The sequence below is a fragment of the Mustela erminea genome, chromosome 18 (genome assembly GCF_009829155.1).
Source record: "Mustela erminea isolate mMusErm1 chromosome 18, mMusErm1.Pri, whole genome shotgun sequence".
Taxonomy (NCBI): Eukaryota; Metazoa; Chordata; class Mammalia; order Carnivora; family Mustelidae; genus Mustela; species Mustela erminea.
This window is the reverse complement of record NC_045631.1, coordinates 9,329,235-9,349,830: the sequence shown is the minus strand read 5'-3', so window position 1 is coordinate 9,349,830 and position 20,596 is coordinate 9,329,235. Positions and strand designations below refer to the sequence as shown.

The following is a 20,596-nucleotide window of genomic DNA, read 5'->3' as shown; positions in this document are numbered from 1 at the left end:
AGCTTTAGATACTCGTTCTCAGAAATGCTGACACTGACCAGAGACTGGAAAAAGGAAGGAACAGGTGTCCACAGGAGCGCCCCTAAGATGGGGTTGACCAGTAGGCCAAGACTGTATGGAACTCACTATAAGGGTGGGCTGCCCTGATCTGGACACCACGGCTTTTACAGGAGAATTTGCCCTTGAGAAGCCCTCTGACCACTAGCCAATCGAGTCTTCCTGGGAAGTGGCACATACCTCCTGTTCCCCTAAGTCTTGCCTGCCAACAGTCCCCAGAAAAGCCTCCCTTGTTCTGGGTGTGAGGGCAACTGTAGCGGGTTCCTTGGCTTAGATTCCTCTGAGCCCCCAATCACCAGGCTCTCGAAGAGTGCAGAAAAGAGATAGAATCCATATTGTTGTTCTTTACGACTCTAGAAAAGCCCAAGTTTAGGAAGGAGTTGACAGAGTAGAATGCTGAACTAGAGAAGATAATTGGCCTGGGTTTTGTTTCACTAGACAGCTGAAATTATTATGAACTATTCAGACAGCTGAAACTATGTAGCCTAAATACCCTGACCTAGACAGCTTGAAAACAGAACCATTTTACCTCCCAAACATACTGAGTTAGTGTTGGTTTCAAAGAAAGGCCCTAGACTGATTCCTTTAAAAAAAAAAATATATATATATATATATATATATTTATTTATTTATTTATTTTAAAAAGAGAGATTTGCACAAGCAGGAGAGGCAGAGGGAGAGAGAGAATCTCAAGCAGATTCCGCACTGAGCGTGGAGTCCGACTCAGGGTTCAATCTTACAACCCTGGGATCATGACCTAAGCCGAAACCAACTGAACCACCCAAGTGCCCCTAGACTGACTTCTAAGGCTCACAGGACCGCTCACAGGGCTGTTCAGGTCCCGAATTCTTGCGTTCTCTGGTTAATGGATCAACAATACCATTTGGAGGGAAGGTACTCGTCCTCAGATTACCACTCTTGCTAAGACCAGTCTTAAGGAATCCAGAGTGCTCATTTAGTTGGTGAAAGGGTCAATGCAAATTGCAGCTTCTGATACCCTGATATTCGCCCTTAGCAGGAAGCTGAGGGAGTTGCCCACGCTGGTCCTGGGACCCAGCACCATGATGGACCCACCAACGACAAACAGTACAGAATGCCTACCTCAGAAACTATGTGTGAGGAGCATAATCTCTCGTTTAAGACTTACCATTCTTAGAAGAGATACTACTACTCTATATTAAGCAATTGAACAAGGAGATTTCATAAAAATTATCAACCACGACTGATGCAAAAGATCATGGGGAACCATTACGAAGGCAGCGATTATTGTTAATACTGTTGAGTTAGAGTAGGAATCTATGTCCGTGCCGTCAGAACCCACTGACAAAGCTTCAAGCCTCACGTCATAGGTCACCTCCTAGGCTATTGGGTCGGCCTCAGGACACCCCCTCAGGTCAGTCACAGCCGTGGAGTCCTTACTTCAGAGACCCTCCACAGTTCAGCTGCTCTCAGTCAGCCATTTAACTCACCACAGGCTGTATACTGTGCTCCTCAAAACTGCTAGAATTCCCCACAAAGAGAGGAAAAACATCCTTTACGTGCCTCATCATGAGCCTGGTTGGCCACCAGGACATTCCTCATGAAAGGTGCTTTTATGAACTGTCAAGCCCTGTGCTCAGTCACCAGCGCCTAGCCTCATCCTTGGTGCGCTGGTGGCACTTGGTTCATGTTGATGAACCATGCAGAGCAAGTCAGACAGGCAACCCCTGTTGCCTCCTTCTCTATCTCTTCTGCTGGCTCCTCACCTTTCTGGATCCTTCTTTATGGATCTTCTTCAGAGTTCTCTGATCTGTGTTGCTGGCACCACCAGCCTGGAGAAGTCACCATGGTGAGTGCCTAGGGCCCTCTTAGCTGTCCTCCCTCCACCTTCTAGTCATGTAGGCCCCAACTCTGCCTCTCATCTCCTATTTCTCTCTGTCTTTTTATTCCCACCATCTTAGTTCAGGCCCTTGTCATCTCCTATCTGGACTTCTGTAGTCACTTTTCCCTCATTTAGCCTTACCCAGAGTATGCCTTCCTAAAACATAGTTTGAATCCCCCCAAAACCTTTAAAGGCCCCTGCTGTGTCTATCAAGAGCCTGACTACTTTAGCAGAGAATTCAAGACCCACTGTGGCCTGGCTCTGCTCTCCTTCATGTTCTGTGATCTAATTACACAGAGCTATCTTCTCTTGACAGACCCCTTCTTCGTGATGTCTCCTACCCCAGTGCTCATCTCATTCCTCCACACTGAATTATCTTCTAGTCAAGAATCATCTCAGGCACTCCTAGATGGCTCAGCTGGCAAAGCATGAAACTCTTAATCTTGGGGTTGGGGGTTCGAGCCCCCCACACTGGGTGCAGAGATTGCTAAAAATGAATAAACAAACTTAAAAAAAAATCAGCTGAATCACAAATACTCACTGAACACTTACCATGTACCAAAAGCTGTTCCAAATGGTTTTCAAATATTATCTCATTTAATCCTCACAAGCACCTGATAAGGTGTGAACAGCCCAACCCAGTTAAAACCAGTAACTTCGGCTCCCTGTTTGGTCCCTCCTTCTTCTGCAGTCATAAACGGCCCTGTTCTCTTACTCATACCTCCTTTCGTCCTTTCTCTGTCATTATGCCCTTCTACCAGCCCTGGTGATTTCTTTGCCTCCATCTTCAAATGTCCTCAAGATTGTAAGACCCCCTTCCCCAGACTGCCATTCCCCTAGGCTTCCTTTCCCTTGCTCACTGTCTTACCACTCTCAAATTTCATGAAAGAAGTTTCTGGTGCTACTTTCTCACCACCCTCTGTCCTCCCCTTGTAGTTTACCTTCTCCCTCCCTCCCTGGCGTCACTAGCTGTGCTTTCAAAGACTCACTAATGAGTTCTCAAGGGATAAAATCCAATGGCCTCTTCTTCAGACTCACCTTCCTCCAGATCTTGGCAGCTTTGGTGCTGTTGGCTGCTCTGCTCCCACCACGTCTCTCTCCCAACTTACCTTTACTGAACTGTCTTCCTTGTCTTCCACCATGTCCTTCCCAGCCCATCCCTCAAGACTTTTTCAAGCAAGGCCTCTTGCAAATCCCAGGATAGCCCTGGCCACAACTTTTTATGAGAATTTTCTTTTTTAATGTGCTCTTCGAATTTTGATGATCTTAAAACAAACCAAACAAGTAAGCATCCCTTGGATGAATCGTTTATAACCAAGTCCCACCAATCTCAAACCCCCTCCCGGCACTTTGGATGGTTACACCAGGTGATCCCTAAATGAAGTGACAGCATATGACTGTAATACAGTGTTCTGAAAACTGGAGTCCCTCATGTTTGAAACCAGAGTCATCTCTGACGTGACTTTCTTCCTCGTTCGTACCATCTAATTAGCTGCTAAATCTGGCGAAGTCTTCTTTGGTAAAAAGCCGTTCGCTTTTTGCTCTTTTTCATTCCCACTTCCTTTGGCCTAGACGGAGACTGTAGCCACTTCGCCATCCTCTGCTCCCCCAAGTCATTCCTCAGACTGAATTTCCTAATGCATACCAGATCTGGCCACTTGCTAAGGAAACTTTTCCATAACTCCTTGGTTTATGCCAGTCTTCTATAAAGTGACAGAAACTCGCTAAACTGAACTTCCTAGTCTCGAATCCCAGCCCTGCATTTACCCTACACACCTCAGCTCACATGCTTTTTCTCTATCTGGGATTTGGCTCCATCCCAGGACCCTGAGATCATGACCTGAGCTGAAACCAAGAGTCAGCCACTCAACGAACTGAGCCACCCAGGTGCCCCTTCGTGAAACTATTCCTTTTTTTTTTTTTTTAAGACTTTATTTATTTATTTGATAGAGATTACGAGTAGGCAGAGAGACAGACAGAGAGAGAGGAAGGAAGCAGGCTCCCTGCTGAGCAGAGAGCCCGATGCGGGGCTTGATCCCAGGACCCTGGGACCATGACCTGAGCCGAAGGCAGAGGCTTTAACCCACTGAGCCACCCAGGCACGCCCGTGAAACTATGCTTGATCCTTATCATAGAGCCTTTTATTTTCCCTCTCGGAGCCCCCACAGCAATTTGTTTGACTTTTCTTATAGCGCTTTTTTGTCTTAGATTTCATTATTTGAATGCTTATCTGAGCCTTCTGTCTACTTGCCTCCCTTCTGTTATGCTGTGGGTACCGTGCCAGAGGGCTCAGGGTCACCTGAATGGTACTGTGCCATTTCTGCCCTCACAGCTTCCTCAGGGCTCCCCACTTGCCCTCTTTGGGATTCCAGTGGGTGCGAGCAAGGCCCTGGGCGGCCCAGAGGGGTGCAAGGCTCTGCCTTCTGGCTGTCTTGTCTTGTTTCCTGGCGTATGACAGTGTTCAAGAAGCTGGCCAAAATCATGTATGAACCCTTTCTCTGAGGTGACTCTAATTTTGATTCTTTGAAAAACAGCAGTGAGGCAGAAACTTCAGGCGCCAGAAGACTTAACAGGCCAGTAAAAGGTTATGCTACTTCCTCTTTCTTCTCTATTCAAAAACATACCACAAAGCCTCTGTTTAGGGAGAGTCCTTTGCTCATATATCCAAGAATACTTAGAGACCCATCCCCACCACCACACTCTTCTCCGTCGGGGGTTGGGAAAGAGGAAAGGAGGGGTTGGGATACTGGTATCTGCCTCTTAAACCACTTCTTTGGGGGCAGGAAGGGGCAAACTGACATCTGTGACCCCTTTGAAGTGAGTTCAGTGAACAGGTTCGTCTCGGGTTTTCCACAGCCACATTAGACAACAAATTGGCAATTTCTCGACAGAGATTTCTCCCATGAGCTTGGCAAGATTTGCGTACTTTATTTGTGGCGGTAATACTAGGGGCATGTGAGCCCAGGGGTAGTCTACCTGCCTTCAGTACAATACCTAATGGTCGTGGCCTGGGAATCACTCTAGTGTCCTCTGAGAAAGAAAAACCCCATGTTGTGGTTTGGATTGGGGCTTTAAGCCTTTTGTGGCTTAGACAAAGGGCTTTGGGGACATTTGGTCTTTGTCTGGGCTCCAACCGCTTGAGGATGGGGCCCTTGTCAGCACACACTTAAGAAAAATGGACTGAGGGGTGCCTGGGTGGCTCAGTGGGTTAAAGCCTCTGCCATCGGCTCAGGTAATGATCCCTGGGTCCTGGGATCAAGCCCCACATCGGGCTCTCTGCTTGTCAGGGAGCCTGCTTCCTCTCTCTCTCTCTGCCTACTTGTGATCTCTCTCTGTCAAATAAATAAATAAAATCTTTAAAAAAAAAGAAAAGAAAAGAAAAATGGACTGATTTTTTTTTTAACCCCCTTTTCAGTCTTCTTTCTTTTTCTGAGACTTTTTTTACTTTCTCCTTGGTTTCATTTCCCCCAGCGTTTTTTTTCCTCTCTGTTTATCTCATTGGTGATCCCGAGACACCCCAGAAGCTGCCTGGCCCAGCTTTTAGAATGTCACCCCTCCAACCTCCCTTCGGCATAGATGCAATTCCTTTGCCCTCCCGCACGGCCTCTCCAGCCGCTCCCCTCCAGCTTGGCCTAACGACAGGAGACCTCCCAGAATGGCCCATTGGGGGCGGTGTTTGCAGCCCGAGGCCTCCCGGGTCGGCGAGATGAGCCCCAGGTAAACTTCCAGGCTCTCCACCAGCCTCAGGGCGAGCACTGAACTTGAATGACCTTTGCTCGCTTTGCATGACAAAGGAAGTAATCGAGTTTAGAAAAGTGCCGGAGGTGGGGGGAGGGGAGGGCTGAACCTTCCAGCTCCCGGCCCGTACCAGCCACAAGACCAAATAAGGGCGTGTGAGGCACCTCCATCCGCGTTCAAGTTCAGAGTGCAGTGTGCAAACGTAGAGCTCGGTTTTCAGAGAGATAAGCTATTACCCAACCCTGGTGGCGTTCCAGCCACAGGGCCTCTGGGTAGCGAGGCTGGGTCTGGGGGGAGGAGGGAAGAGCTGGGCCGTCGGGTTTTCCCAGCCTGGAGGGAGGAGGGAAGGCGGAGGCTGTCCTTGCTAGAGCCTTCTGCCTGCAGGAACTGACAGTCCACAGATTTTCAGAGCCTTTCCGAGACTCTCTTGACAGGGTGAGTCATTAGAATGTGTAGGAAAGGTCGGAGTTTGAGGCTATTCAGACAGGAGGAAAACAAACATTATTTTTATGAACCCGCACAGGCCGAGAGGCCCGGCTTGTTTACCGAACACTGAGGTCTAGGGCAGCGCTAAGTTTGGGGCATTTTCCAGCAGTCGTAATGCCTGTTTGCTAAACACGGAGAGCTGGCTTCGCTGTTGGCACTTCTCCGGGGCTATCTGAGCCCCACAAAGGGCCCTCATCTCCGTGTGGTGCAGCAGCAGCAGCACAAATCCACCCCTGCTAGGCTCAGCCCTGAAATGCTGGAGAGTTAGCGCCTTTGGAGAGAAATACTTCTGCCCTTTTTCCTGCTGGATGGACAGTGCAAGGTGTTTTCAGACGACTTTGCAGACAGCCCTGCGGGATCACACAGCCGAGGTCCAGCTGTAAGGCCGTCCTCGCATTGGCTGTGGCTCTGTCTCCCTCCCTCTGTCACTCTCCCCGACTACCCGGGCATCACACTCCCCAGCCAAGTCCCTACTTAGGCCTTCCTTGTAGGCTCTGCTTCCTGGGGACCTAGGCTGGATATCCAGAGGCCCGTACACTTTCAGAGAACACGTTCTACAGAGTTTCCCACTGAAATGTTGTCTTTTCAAAATTCAGTTCCTCTAAATACATTTCTATTCCTCTTTCATAGGAGTCTCATTCTTTGGCCAAAATCAAAGAAGCAAAATTAAAGTTTAATAACATGACGGGTTTTCTTTTCCCCCGTTTTGCGCTAACATTCCCTTCCTTGGGTGTATCTACACTTTCTCTGCTTTTGCCTTGAACCTGCCCCCAAACTGGGTTATCTTTAGCATTTCTCCTGCGCTGTACTTCCGGTAGTTGGAGAAACTGCTCCCTGGTGGCGGAACCCCAGAACTGCAGGCTCTGTCCCCTGTAATTGCAGTGAAAGTGATCTTTTGGGCTTCTTTAATTATTTCCTTAGAAGAATCTCTAGAAAGATAAGGTCCAAGGGCAGAGGTAATCACGTGGGGCCAAATTGCCTTCTCGCTGAGATGCAGCAACTGAAACTCTTGCCAACAGGGCCAAACAGGACAGAACCGCGTCCCAGTACAGTGTCTGTTCTCCCCCACCAGGACGGCCTGCTTTCATTTCACATTTCTTGGATTTTTTTTTTTCCAGAAAAAGCATTAAGAATATATGTTGGCAGCTTACATGTCTGGCTTTGTCAAGTGCCCGTTTTCTTCCACCAATCAGACCATTTTCCTGTTTTATGCAGTCCTCAGACTTCTCTATGAATGACCTTGGAAGTTCCATCTTTATTCCCAAATCCCCGTGGCTGGCTTCTTAGTGGGGAAGCACCGCCTGACTGGTGTGGGATGTAGATGGAAAGAGCTGTGCCTAAATTAGAAAGTCAGGGACAAGGTGTGACTTGCGGACCACTTCGGTGCCTCAGCTTTACCACTCCTGAGCTGAGAGAGGGCTTGACAGACTGCAGTTCTCCCAAAGAGTGGGGGAGAGAGGCACCCCAAAGAAGGGCAGTCCCTGGTTTTCCTCCTCCGTTCTTCGGATTTGTCATCTCAGCTCTACTGGGGCAAACCCTGGCCAGAAACTTGGTTTCGGTTCACCGCATCCCTCTGTTTCTGCCTGAGTCACTCAGCTTCACATCTCTGGAGACTAACCCAAGAGGGCCAGCCTCTGAGAGATTTCCAGACTCATTCGGATCTCAGGAAAAACCCCAAAGGACTTTGCTGATAATTAAAGGACGTTCCTGGGAATTCTAAGTGCCATAGCTTTATTACCATTCCTGGTGGGCCTGAACAGGTCTGGATTTGGGGGGAAGGAAGAAGCAGCAGAGGAACTACTATTTGGAATAGTGTTTTGGGTACTTGGGTGGCTCCGTCGGTTAATTGTTTGCCTTTGGTTCAGGTCATGATCCCAGAGTCCTGTATCGAGGAGGGAGCCTGCTTCTCCCTCTGCCTGCTGCTTTCTTTCTCTCTCTTTAAAAAAAAAAAAATTATTTATTTTACAAGTAAATAAATAAAATCTTTGGGAAAAAAAAAGAGAGAGAGAGACTACCTGTGTTTTGCCGAAGCGAATCTATCACAGGTTCCCATTCACGGCAGACAAGGAGAGCATTCCCCAGTGTTCCTTAAGGGTAAAGACTGACTCTTGTTGGAGGCTTGATTTCTTCTGTTTTCATATTGGCCTGGAATTACATAACAGGATTTCCAAGGAGACAGGTTGGTTAACACGATGAAGCCGGAGTCTTGATACAGACGTATTCTGTGACATTCCCGGTCAGTCAGTCCCCTGAGCACCTGTGCGTCTGCCTGTGGAACTCGATGGTTCGCTCCTGACCAGCTCTTTCCAACTGTAAAAGGAAGTAAATGAGCCCAAGTTTTGGGGGGCTCACAGGGATAAGAAAGTAGGTATAAAAGCACCTGAAAAAAAAGAGAAAGCACCCGAGATTTTTAGGAAGAATGGAGTTCTTGCTATGAGTGATAGGTATAAGTCTTTAACTTCTGCCTATAAAATGCACAAATCCCTCTGCTTTTTTAAAAGATTTTATTTATTTATTTGACAGAGAGAGAGATTAAAAATAGACAGAGAGGCAGGCAGAGAGAGGGAGAAGCAGTCCCGCCGAGTGGAGAGCCCGATGCGGGGCTTGATCCAGGACCCTGAGATCATGACCCAGGTGCCCCAATGTCTCTGCTTCTTTTTTTTTTTTAAAGATTTTATTTATTTATTTGACAGAGAGAGGTCACAAATAGGCAGAGGCAGGCAGAGAGAGAGGGGGAAGCAGACTCCCCATTGAGCAGAGAGCCCGATGCCGGGCTCCATCCCAGGACCTTAAGACCATGACCTGAGCTGAAGGCAGAGGCTTAACCCACTGAGCCACCCAGGCGCCCCATCTCTCTGCTTTTTAAAAACACTCTCTTGGGGTCCCTGGCTGGCTCAGTCAGTGGAGCATGGGACTCTTGATTTCAGAGCTCGAGTCCCCTGCTGGCTGTAGAGATTGCCTAAAAAAACAAAACAAAACACTCCCTTAATGCTGACTGCTTGTGAGTCAACACACTTTCCACACACTCTTCATAACAAGGTTCTTAAGAGATCTATACATGTTCTCTGTACCTTTGACTCAGTGATTAGATTTTTTTTTAATATTTTATTTATTGATTTACTTATTTGAGAGAGAGAGAGCACAAGTAAGCAGAGCAGCAGGCAGAGGGAGAGGGAGAAGCAGGCTGTCCGCCGAGCAGGGAGCCCCATGCGGGGCTCAATCCCAGGACCCTGGGATCATCATGACCTGAGCCAAAGGCAGAGGCTTACCTGACTGAGCCACCCAGGTGCCCCAGTAATTACATTTCTATAACTTTATTCGAAGGAAATATTGAGAGAAGCATACAAAAAATTATGTATAGGCACACCTGGCTGATTCAGTCGCTAGAGCGTGAGACTCTTGACCTCGGAGCAATGAGTTACAAGTCCCATGTTGGGTGTGGAGCCTACTTCAATTAAAAAAAAAAAAAGGTTACCTATGAGGATTATTATCATAAAAATAAAAATTGGAAACAACCTAAATAATCAGTAAAGTCCAGGCTTTACATATTTTGGTGTATTTGAATCAGGATTTGGTTATGTATATAGCAAATAACGGAAAGTCTACAATAACTGTGATCCAAGGAGTTGTGCCATGTAGGGCTGGTGGGGTGCCTTTGTTCCAAAACTCCTCCGGGTCAGGGCTTCTCCTTTTTGGTTACTCTATTGTGTCTGGCTTTTATACCCAAGATTGCTTCATGGGCCAAGATGGCTACCAACTCCAGCCCGCGCAAAGATGGACAGAGAGAAATGGGGCAAAGGTCATTCACCAACTGTCTCTTCAAGGAAGGGCCCAACGGTTGACGGACTTATGTTTACATTCAGCGAATTGTTCATCTGTCAGAGAAGAAAGGACTGCCAATGTTATTACTTGAACTCAAGCCTTGAGTTGATGAGGGTTGAATTTGGGGCAAAGAACCACACCAGTTGTTGGTCTGAAAGAGTCATTTTTGTATTTGTTCGAAGGTTCCCAGAGTCAAATTTTCTGTGTCCCTACCTAGAGGGGAGATGATCCCACCAGGATGCCTCGTTCCCGTACACAGTTCGTACTTTGTTGGTGCCTGGCCTGTTTTATAATGTTGCTGTCTTCTGAACGTCTTACTTGGGTGTTCCAACCCCAAAGGCTGGTATAGCTCCTTCGGCTCAGCCAGAGGCCACTTCTGTCAATCTGCTGGTGCTTATTAAGCCCCTAGACGCAGTTCCTTGCCTGTGGCCGAAGCTCATTTACTCATTGTTTATTTAAATAAATTGTTCTTTGACTTGGATTGTACCCAGTTCCACATGAGAAACAGAAGGGCGAGACACAGATCTGTTCTCATATTTTGGCATGAGGCTAGGGAGACACACAAAGCAATAGAAATTAAGATAAATGCTATAACTAATCAGGTGCAAAGCGGGGTGGTCCAGGCCACAGCTGACAGAAATGTTCACTACGGGGGCACCTGGGTGGCTCAGTGGTTTAAAAGCCTCTGCCTTCGGCTCAGATCATGATTCTGCGGTGCTGGGATCGAGACCCACATCAGGCTCTCTGCTTAGCAGGGACCCTGCTTCCTCCTCTCTCTCTCTCTGCCTGCCTCTGCCTACTTGTGATCTCTGTCTGTCAAATAAATAAATAAAATCTTAAAAAAAAAAAAAGAAAGAAAGAAATGTTCACTACAATTCCTAAATGTGAGAAAGGTTGATAGTAAAGAATTTGGCTTTGCCCAAAGAGAGATCTGGCCTTTGCCCTTGGCTTCTTCAAAGTAATCTGTGTCAAACCTAAGAGCAGTACTTTGGGGTTTTAGGGCCGGGGCTTTAGGGCCGTGCAGGGTCAGCCCACCTGGAGGCTGAGGTCGACCACATGGACCATCAATCGGTCATGCCCAAGTGACGGAACCCCAATAAAAACTCTGAACACCAAAGCTGCAGTGAGCTTCCCTGGCTGGCAGTCCTCCCTGTGTGTTGTCACACATCACTGCTGGCAGAATCACACGTCCCCTAGGGAGAGGACAACAGATTGTTCACATTCAGAGCCCTCTCAGATTCTACACCCTGTGTTCTCTTCCTTTGGCTGATTTAGTCTGCATCCTTTCCCTGTTAGTGGCTCAGTCGGTTAAGATCTGCCTTCGGCTCAACTCATGATCTCAGGGTCCTCAGATCGAATCCCACATCGGTGGGGGAGGGAGGGCGGTTCCTGCTCAGAGGGGAGTCTGCTTCTCTGTCTGCCCCTCACCCTGCCTGAGCTCTCCCTCTCTCTGTCAAATAAAGAAATAAAATCTTTTAGAAAGGAAAGAGAGAGAGAGAGGTGGATATCTGTTAGTAGGACTATAAATAGGGGTGCCTGGCTGGCTCAGTGGGTTAAGCCTTTGCCTTCAGCTCAGGTCATGATCTCAGGGTCCTGGGATTGAGTCCTGCATCAGGCTCTCTGTTCAGCAGGGAGCCTGCTTCCTCCTCTCTCTCTCTGCCTGCCTGTCTGCGTACTTATGATCTCTGTCCGTCAAATAAATTAAAAATAAAAAAATTATTAAAAAATAATAATTCAAGGGGCGCATGGGTGGCTCAGTGGGTTAAAACCTCTGCCTTTGGCTCAGGTCATGATCCCAGAGTCCTGGGATCGAGCCCTGCATCAGGCTCTCTGCTCAGCAGAGAGCCTGCTTCCTCCTCTCTCTCTGCCTGCCTCTCTGCCTACTTGTGATCCCTGTCAAATAAATAAATAAAATCTTTAAAAATAATAATAATAGGGCGCCTGGGTGGCTCAGTGGGTTAAGCCGCTGCCTTTGGCTCGGGTCATGATCTCAGGGTCCTGGGATCGAGTCCCGCGTCGGGCTCTTTGCTCAGCGGGGAGCCTGCTTCTCTCTCTCTCTCTCTCTCTCTCTCTCTCTCTTTCTCTGCCTGCCTCTCTGTCTACTTGTGATTTCTCTCTGTCAAATAAATAAATAAATAAAAGTCTTAAAAAAAAAATAATAATAATAATTTAATTTTTTAAATGAACAAATAAAAAGACTACCCATTATATCCCCAAACTGAGGTCAAATTGAGACCTTGGCCTTGTGGTAGGTGATGCTATAGACTGATGTACAAAAAAGAGACAGAGGAGGAGATAGGCCTATGGCGTGGCCGAATGGAAACTCACAGAAGGTGCGGACCTCTGCCCGGGAGAGCAGCCCCACTGTGGTGCAGCCCCGTTGGACGGAGTATGCTGCTGGCTCCGTAGGGCTAGAATATCTCTGCTCTGCAGTCAGAAAGCCGGATCCGAATCCGCCTCCAACAACCTTCAAGCAGGCTCCCTAACTGCGTCCATAAAGGCTCGTTCTGTAGATGTTCATGAGGTTAAATGAAGAAACATAGCTTTGTACTTTTTCTTAAAGCACTGTTGCTTTTACTCTTGCAAAGATAGATATCATTCTGTGGTGTGGCCACATTTGTTCCTAACCCATACGTTTGCCGAGCTTTAGATCAAAGCCTTATCCCTTCAGTATCTGTCTCTTCCCCTCAGCAGCGAGCACAGGGCTCCAAAAGTGTGTTGTGTGGAGGTGTGAGCTGATCTCTAGTTGCATCACGTTTCCAAATCTTACCTCTTTTGCTGAAATCTGGATCCTTAAGGGTGCCCCCCCATCCCTGCCCCCATACAGTTCCTATCACGGGGCTGGCACATGCCTACCAGAGCTTAGGGAGGAGTTCACACCTGATTAGAAAAGGTGTTTCTGGGCGCCTGGGTGGCTCAGTGGGTTAAGCCGCTGCCTTCGGCTCAGGTCATGATCTCAGGGTCCTGGGATCGAGTCCCGCATCGGGCTCTCTGCTCAGCAGGGAGCCTGCTTCCTCCTCTCTCTCTGCCTGCCTCTCTGCCTACTTGTAATCTCTCTCTGTCAAATAAATAAATAAATCTTTAAAAAAAAAAAAAAAGAAAAAAGAAAAGGTGTTTCTTCTTTCCAGAGACTTCCCAGATGACCCAGGTGTGCAGTGGGACACAGAGCGTGTGGCTGGCACCCTCCTCCAGCACGTGGAAGCTAACGGCATCAACCTGGTAAGCGGACATCCTCCCTGAACGAAAAACCAGGGATCCCGGTCACACCTTTACCCGTGGCTGCCCTCCTCTAGAGCTCTCTTTTAAACCTGCAGACGGGGGCGCCTGGGTGGCCCAGTTGGCTAAGCGTCTGCTTTCAGCTCAGGTCACCATCCCAGGATCCTGGGTTCGAGTCCCACGTAGGGCTCCCTGCTCAGCAAGGAGTCTGCTTCTCTCTCTCCCCCTGCCCCTCCATTCCAGTTGTGCGCTCTCTCTCTCTCTTAAATAAATAAATAAAATATTTAAAAAAACAAAAACAAAAAAATAAACCTATGGAGGACCAAACACACCCTTTGTGGGACTGTGTAACTAAACTGCCACAGGTGAACACAGAGGTTTTTTCCAAGCTGTGTCCTCTTTAACCGTCCCCAACCCCAGCCTCTGTCCTGCCTTCTAAAACTCAGGGCCCCAGGAGCCCGAGCTATGGCTCCTGTTTGTACAGAACTTCACCTTTTCCCGAGCATTTTCATGTTTAGGGGACCATTTAAACTTTAAAAGGTAAGTGTTGGGTGCCTGCCTCTCTGCCTGCTTGTGATCTCTGTCTATCAAATGAATAAATAAAATCTTAAAAAAATAAATAAATAAAATGGTTTCCTTAAGTAGGGAAATTAAATCAGTTAAGGATTGTCCCGATGATTAAGGGCCCTCACACACTGGAATGAACACGAGCACCTCAAACGACAGGAAAGAGCATTTTCATGTTTAGGGGACCATTTAAACTTTAAAAGGTAAGTGTTGGGTGCCTGCCTCTCTGCCTGCTTGTGATCTCTGTCTATCAAATGAATAAATAAAATCTTAAAAAAATAAATAAATAAAATGGTTTCCTTAAGTAGGGAAATTAAATCAGTTAAGTATTGTCCCGATGATTAAGGGCCCTCACACACTGGAATGAACACGAGCACCTCAAACGACAGGAAAGAGCTCCAGGTAGACAGGTGGCAGTTAACCGTCTGGGCAGTCTGGGGACAAGCACGGTCTGGGCCTGTTCTCTTTCTTGGGGATATAAAAATGTCATGGCGGTCCCTGCCTTCACGGACCCTCCAGTCTAGTTCATAAGACATGGTCTGTATGTCAAAGAATTAACAGCAACTTGCAGGATACATGCCAAATACTGTAGGATTCCCAAAGCGGGCCGAAGAAGTCACAGAAGGCTTCTTGGAGAATGCAGTCTTGAGATGCGGCCTGGACCACAAAAAATCACTTTTCTGGGACACAAATTTGGGAGACTCTTCTGAGAGCAAAAATGGCACGGAGAGCTGTCCGTGCCCCGAGACCCCTCCCCGGATGCTCAGAGCTGTGGTCAAATGCAACATGGTCTAAAACAGAAACCCGGCCCCCTGGCAAGGACTGATCCTGTTCACCAGTGTGCAGTGCGTAAGGACTGCCTGGGTGTTTAGGAATTTAAGTGGTAAATTTTAGGCATTAGCCCATGAGGGACTGTCATTGTCATTTTAGAGGTGGACAGTAAGCCTTCTCAGTGGCCACAACATCGACCACTGGCAAGGCCCGGTCCAGAGGACCCCGGCAGAGCTGAGATGGGGGCTCCTGCCCTTGTTGACCAGTAAATGCGAATCTGCACTGTTGCTCTACCTCTGACTAAAATGTTCTCCGGCAGTGCGCGTGAATGTACCCTTGTGCCTTCTGGAGTGAGAAATTGAGGCTTAAAATCCTAGCTTCATCCCTTGCTGACCTCGGGCAAGCTTCTCAGCTTCTGGAAGCCTGAGTTTCCTCAATGTCAAATGAAAACTATGGTAACATTTGCCTTTTATTTTATTTTTTAGAAGATTTTATTTATTTATTTGACAGAGAGAGAGATCACAAGTAGGCAGAGAGGCAGGAAGCAGGCTCCCCACTGAGCAGAGAGCCCGATGCGGGGCTCAGTCCCAGGACCCTGAGATCATGACCTGAGCCAAAGGCAGAGGCTTTAACCCACTGAGCCACCCAGACGCTCCAAGGCAACCATTTTAAAACAGCTCTTTAACTCACCTTGCTGTTAATAAGGAAACTCCCAAGCTGTCATGGTGCAGTAAGGAATAATTTCCCTGGCCTGCACTTCATACAACAGTAAGCGTGTAAGGCCACGCTAACACCATTGTCAGTGAGGACGTACGTGTCCATAATCGAGCTCAGCCCCCAGGAGGCACTGAAATATACTTTCCCACAGTCCCCGTAGGCCCTGGTGGGCCAGGGGCGAGGGCTTAGTAGCAGACAGGGGAGAAGTCACTCAGTGGCAGAATCAGGGACCCAGGGGCCCCCTCCAGACCAGAAGTATTGGCCACACAATGAGAAGATCAATGGGGAAGCAGAGACAGAAGCCAGGAGCACTGAGCTAAGACATGGGAAGACAGATTCCCACCTGGGCTGAGCTAGGATGATCCTAAAAGCTCTCCTCCGCTCCAGAGGAAAGCTGGCTCTGCAGGGGTTAACCCCAGGAGATGGAAGGAAACCAGGTGCCATCTGGTCCCAGCCCCACCATGTTTGCCGAGCTGCCAGGACATGGCTTTGAAAGCTTTATGATGCTGCCCTCTACAGAGAGCAGCCGAGGGGTTCGGTAGTGTCTTTCCGTGGCAAGCAGGCTAGGTCCGGGGTCTGGCCCCTATGTGGACCTTTCATTCAACAAGTATTTATTGAGCGCCTGGTCTGTGATATTCCCTACTTGCTGTACACTGGCGATATAGACATGAAACCAAACACCCAGTCCCTCCTCCCTTAGGGATCCGTGACATGTGGGCCCCCATCGTTGTTTGCTGTGGGGGACAATGCTTACCAGCATCTCGGGCTTTTCCCCACTGACCGCCCCCTCAGTCATCACAGCAAATCTATCTTCAGACATGGCCAGATGTACCTGGGGCGACATAGCCCCCAGTTGAGAACCACCATCTTAGAGAAACCAGAGCAGCCCCTCCATTACCACTGGAGTCTGGGTAAGATTTCATTTGAACAAAGATTTCCACAGTTTTGGGGGGAGGGGTGGGTGAGGTGGATGGAGTTCTAGAAAGAGCTACAGGGGTCACCGTTGTCACATTAAATATCTGCAAAAGTCCAGGGAGCTGGATACAATTCCACTCAGCCCTCCTTGTGACGGAAAGAAAAAGGGAGACTGTAGGAAGAAACAGAGACCTAGGAGAATTTCAGAAGTGATTGAGCCAAGCTCCAGCGGACCCCCAATCCCCCCTAACTAGGAAGTGCTCTCCAGCCCACCCAGGGTAATGACTAGCCCCACTGTCATGGTCTCCTCATAAGAGCAGGCTTGGAGTTGAGACGCTCTAGCCTGTCCTGTTGTACATACACATTCCTGAACATTTCCACGTCGGGGTGTTGTGTCTTCACCTCAACCCCGCCAGGAAGGCAGAGCAGGTATTACTTTTCTTATCTGGCAAATGAGACGACCAACAACACATTGAACCTTGAAATAACTTCCAGGGGTCAAGTTCTGTGACCTGCACAATGGCAGGGGTTAAGGAGGGTCCAAGATAAGAGTAGAATTGAGTCAACACTGTGTTGGATGGAACACTGGGATCAGAACAGGGTACTTGAGTTAGTTACACGGTTTTACATTTTGTTTTGTTTTGTTTTGTTTTAAGTAGGCTCCTTGCCCAATGTGGGGCTTGAACTCACGACCCTGAGATTAAGAGTCATATGCTCTACAGACCCAGCCCCAGCCAGGCGCCGCACGGTTTATGTGTTGTAATAGACTGTATTCTTTAGAGCAGTTTTAGGTTCATAGTAAAGTCAAGCGGAAGGTACACAAAAACTCCCCGTCTCCATGATTTTTTACAATCAGGAAACCAACACTGACATATTAACACCCCCCAGTCCACAGTTTACATGAGGGCCCACTTTTGGTACTGTACATTCCATGGGCTTTGACAAATGTATAATGACACGTGTCCACAATTCGCTTTTTATAAGCCTTTAACTCTTTTTTGGTTTTGTTTTTGTTTTTAATTTTCCAGAAGGGAGAATTTCAAGCCTACAACTGTAGAGAGAAGTTTAATGAACTTCCATGTTCCTATCACTCGGTTCCTGTAATCATTAACTCACAGTTAATATTAGCTTCATTTAAACAGCTGTTCATTTTTTTAAAAAAAATATTTTATTTATTTGACAGAGAGAGAGATTACAAGCAAGCAGAGAGGCAGGCAGAGGAGGAGGGGGGGACGCAGGCTCTCTGCTGAGCAGAGAGCCCGATGCGGGACTCGATCCCAGGACTCTGGGACCACGACCCGAGCCGAAGGCAGCAGCCCAACCCACTGAGCCACCCAGGCGCCCCCTGTATTATTTCAAAGCAAATCTTTGTCATCATATTTCATATTTAAATATTTTAGCATGCATTTCTAATCGTGAACAAGTCCTTTTTTTTTTTCTTTAAAGATTTTATTTATTTATTTGACAGAGATCACAAGTAGGCAGAGAGGCAGGCAGAAAGAGAGAAGAGGAAGCAGGCTCCCCGCTGAGCAGAGAGCCCGATGCGGGGCTCGATCCCAGGACCCTCAGATCATGACCTGAGCTGAAGGCAGAGGCTTTAACCCACTGAGCCACCCAGGCGCCCCCGACAGCAAGTCCTTTATTAACCTAACTATAACACCATTGTCACCCCTAAACATTCACAATTCCTTGATACCAGTGTTTTGTATTTCCAATAGTCTCATGTCATAAATATCTTTTCATTTTGTGCTTATTTTTACGACTTGTTTGAATCAGGATACGTTAACAGGACTTTAAATTTTCTTTTCATCTGCAGTTCCCACCCCCCATCCTGTGCCCAGTTGAGGTTTGCTGCTCTCACTGTAACAGAGAGTTCTCTATACATGAAGTCAGCATTTTATGATTTAAAATAGAAACACCAGTAGCGAAGCCCTTCTCAGCCTATACCGATCCCCATCCTACTCCCTTTAGTCCACGTGGCATGCCGCGCACTTTCCTTGGGGACAGCTTACCTCTTTCCACTTCCCCTAACCAACCACTCCTGTTCCTTTTTCTGAGTCCCTGTTCTCTTTTTAAAATTTCTTTTATTATTCAAGGTAACATGATTATTATTCAGACTTACTTGGTCTTTTTCATAACCTATCTGTACAGAAATGAAATGTTGGAACCCAGCCTAGCTTATCCTTAATAAGTAGAAGATACAGAGGCAGTTCGGGTGTGAATAGACTTCTGTGATCTTAACCCTGGGGCACGGTGGGTGCTGTCCCTCAAAGCCTTTGTGCCCTCAGTACAGCACAAGGAAAGGGGCCACATAAACATAAATCAGCCAGCATCTACAAGAACAAAGTTCACCCCGCAGCCAGCCATGAGAACGAAGCATGCTAATAAATGGCCAGGCAGATAAGAAACTAAGATCCTCTAAACCTGGTTTGTATTGTGGCCGAATTCCCCTCTGCTTCACTGGCCCAGAACAAGAGTAAACAGTAAAACCCACACAGTCTCCACACAACTGGCCAACGCAATGGGTTTACCCCACCGATCCGCTCGGAAGTGAGTTCGGTTGTACCCAGAATTGGGTACAGAGTTCGTGTGCTCCTTTTCTGGCCCGGGGAACGGGAACAGCTGCCTTGAAACTGAGGCATAGAAAGTATTCAATCATGAGTGACCACCCTGGGGTGCCTAGGTGGCTCAGTGGGTTAAGCCTCTGCCTTCAGCTCGGGTCATGATCTTGGGGTCCTGGGATCGAGCCCCGCATCGGGTTCTCTGCTTGGCGGGGAGCCTGCTTCCCCCTCTCTCTCTGCCTGACTCTCTGCCTACTTGTGGTCTCTGCCAAATAAGAAAATAAAAATCTGAAAAAAACAAAAAAATGAGTGACCACCCTGTTTCTCTACAGGTGGTGACGTTCGATGCAGGGGGAGTCAGTGGTCACCGAAATCATGTTGCTCTGTATGCAGCTGTGAGGTATGACTCTGCATGTTGCAGGTGGGAGGGCGCTCTGTTCATTTGGTCAGGGCAGATGTCTTCTAAAGGGCTTCCCCCCCTCACTGTCTGAGCCCCAGGGAACTGGCCGCTGAGGCACAGAGAGCCAGCGTTGGCCACATTGCTCACCACAGCTCACCACGCCATGTGTGTGAGAAATCCCTCCGAAGTCATCTTATCATCAACCCTCAACTCGTGAGGGTTTTTTCTGCACGGAAAAATGGGGTGACATTTTATTTCTGTCTTTGCTTTGGCCACAGAGAGGTTTCGGGCCAAACTTGCAACCCCATGTAGCACATGTGGGAGATTTGAGGGAGTGAGTTCTATAAATCAGTGTGCCTCATGGCTTCATCTTCTTTTTCCTCCTTTTTTAAAAAAGATCTTACTTCTTTGTCAGAGAGAGAAAGAGAGAGCGAGAGTGAGCACAAGCAGGGGGAGGGGCAGGCTGAGGGAGAAGCAGGCTCCCCAGTGAGCGAGGAGCCCAATGTGGGACTTGATCCCAGGACCCTGGGATCATGACCTGAGCTGAAGGCAGATGCTTAACTAAGTGAGCCACCCAGGCATCCCTTTCCTCCTTTTATTCTAATTTCTTTTGTACGTTATTTTAAAAAGCTTTTATTTATTTATTTGACAGACAGAGAGAGAGGGAACACAAGCAGAGGGAGTGGGAGACACTGAGCAGGGAGCCCGAAGCGGGGCTTGATCCCAGGACCCTGGGATCATGACCTGAGCTGAAGGCAGACGCTTAACGACTAAGCCACACAGGCGCTCCTCTTTTGTACATTTTGTACACTGTATCAAATCTTTCTTTGGAGAAGGAAGATATACATATGTAATAGGAAAACTTTTGTTCTTCATAGCCACCCTATTGTACCGATAGGCATCTGTATTTTACTGGTAAAAAACAAACCAAAAAAAAAAATGCACCTCAGAGATATTGAGGGACTTATTCAAAGTCATATAAACAAACTATGTTTCCCAGCCTCTAGAGAAGTACTTCTCCCCGGCGCCTTGAGTGGGGGAGTGGTGGACCTGGCCTAGGGGAAGGGAGGGGACAACTGGAAGTAAAGGACTTACTTTAGAACTTTCTTCTAGGGGCGCCTGGGTGGCTCAGTGGGTTAAGCCGCTGCCTTCGGCTCAGGTCTTGATCTCAGGGTCCTGGGATCGAGTCCCGCATCGGGCTCTCTGCTCAGCAGGGAGCCTGCTTCCTCCTCTCTCTCTCTGCCTGCCTCTCTTCCTACCTGTGATCTCTCTCTGTCAAATAAATAAATAAAATCTTTAAAAAAAAAAAAAAAAAAAAGAACTTTCTTCTAAACATGCCCCACATTCTCAGACCAGACTAGTGAAATATGTAAAGTTGGAAATGGTTCCCCTATCATTAAGTCCAACCACCTCATTTAACTGAGGAAGTGAAGTGGTTTTCTCAGCACTGCCAGGCTGAACAATGGCAGTAGTAGTAGAACCAAA

The 20,596-nt window shown here is 47.8% G+C and overlaps 1 protein-coding gene across 8 annotated transcripts in view; it reads left to right on the top strand.

The window, feature by feature from the left end:
- Positions 1 to 20,596, top strand: part of PIGL (phosphatidylinositol glycan anchor biosynthesis class L) — a 68,834-nt gene that overhangs the window by 36,298 nt on the left and 11,940 nt on the right. For 5 of the 8 annotated variants that reach the window (XM_032319751.1, XM_032319753.1, XM_032319750.1 and 2 more), the window contains exons 3-4: positions 13,093 to 13,183; positions 19,044 to 19,111. In XM_032319751.1, the coding sequence (XP_032175642.1) occupies positions 13,093 to 13,183; positions 19,044 to 19,111 (159 nt within the window). Of the gene's footprint in view, positions 1 to 5,421; positions 5,636 to 13,092; positions 13,184 to 19,043; positions 19,112 to 20,596 lie in introns of those variants that run through there. The other 3 variants (XM_032319757.1, XM_032319755.1, XM_032319758.1) reach the window with 2 other exon arrangements.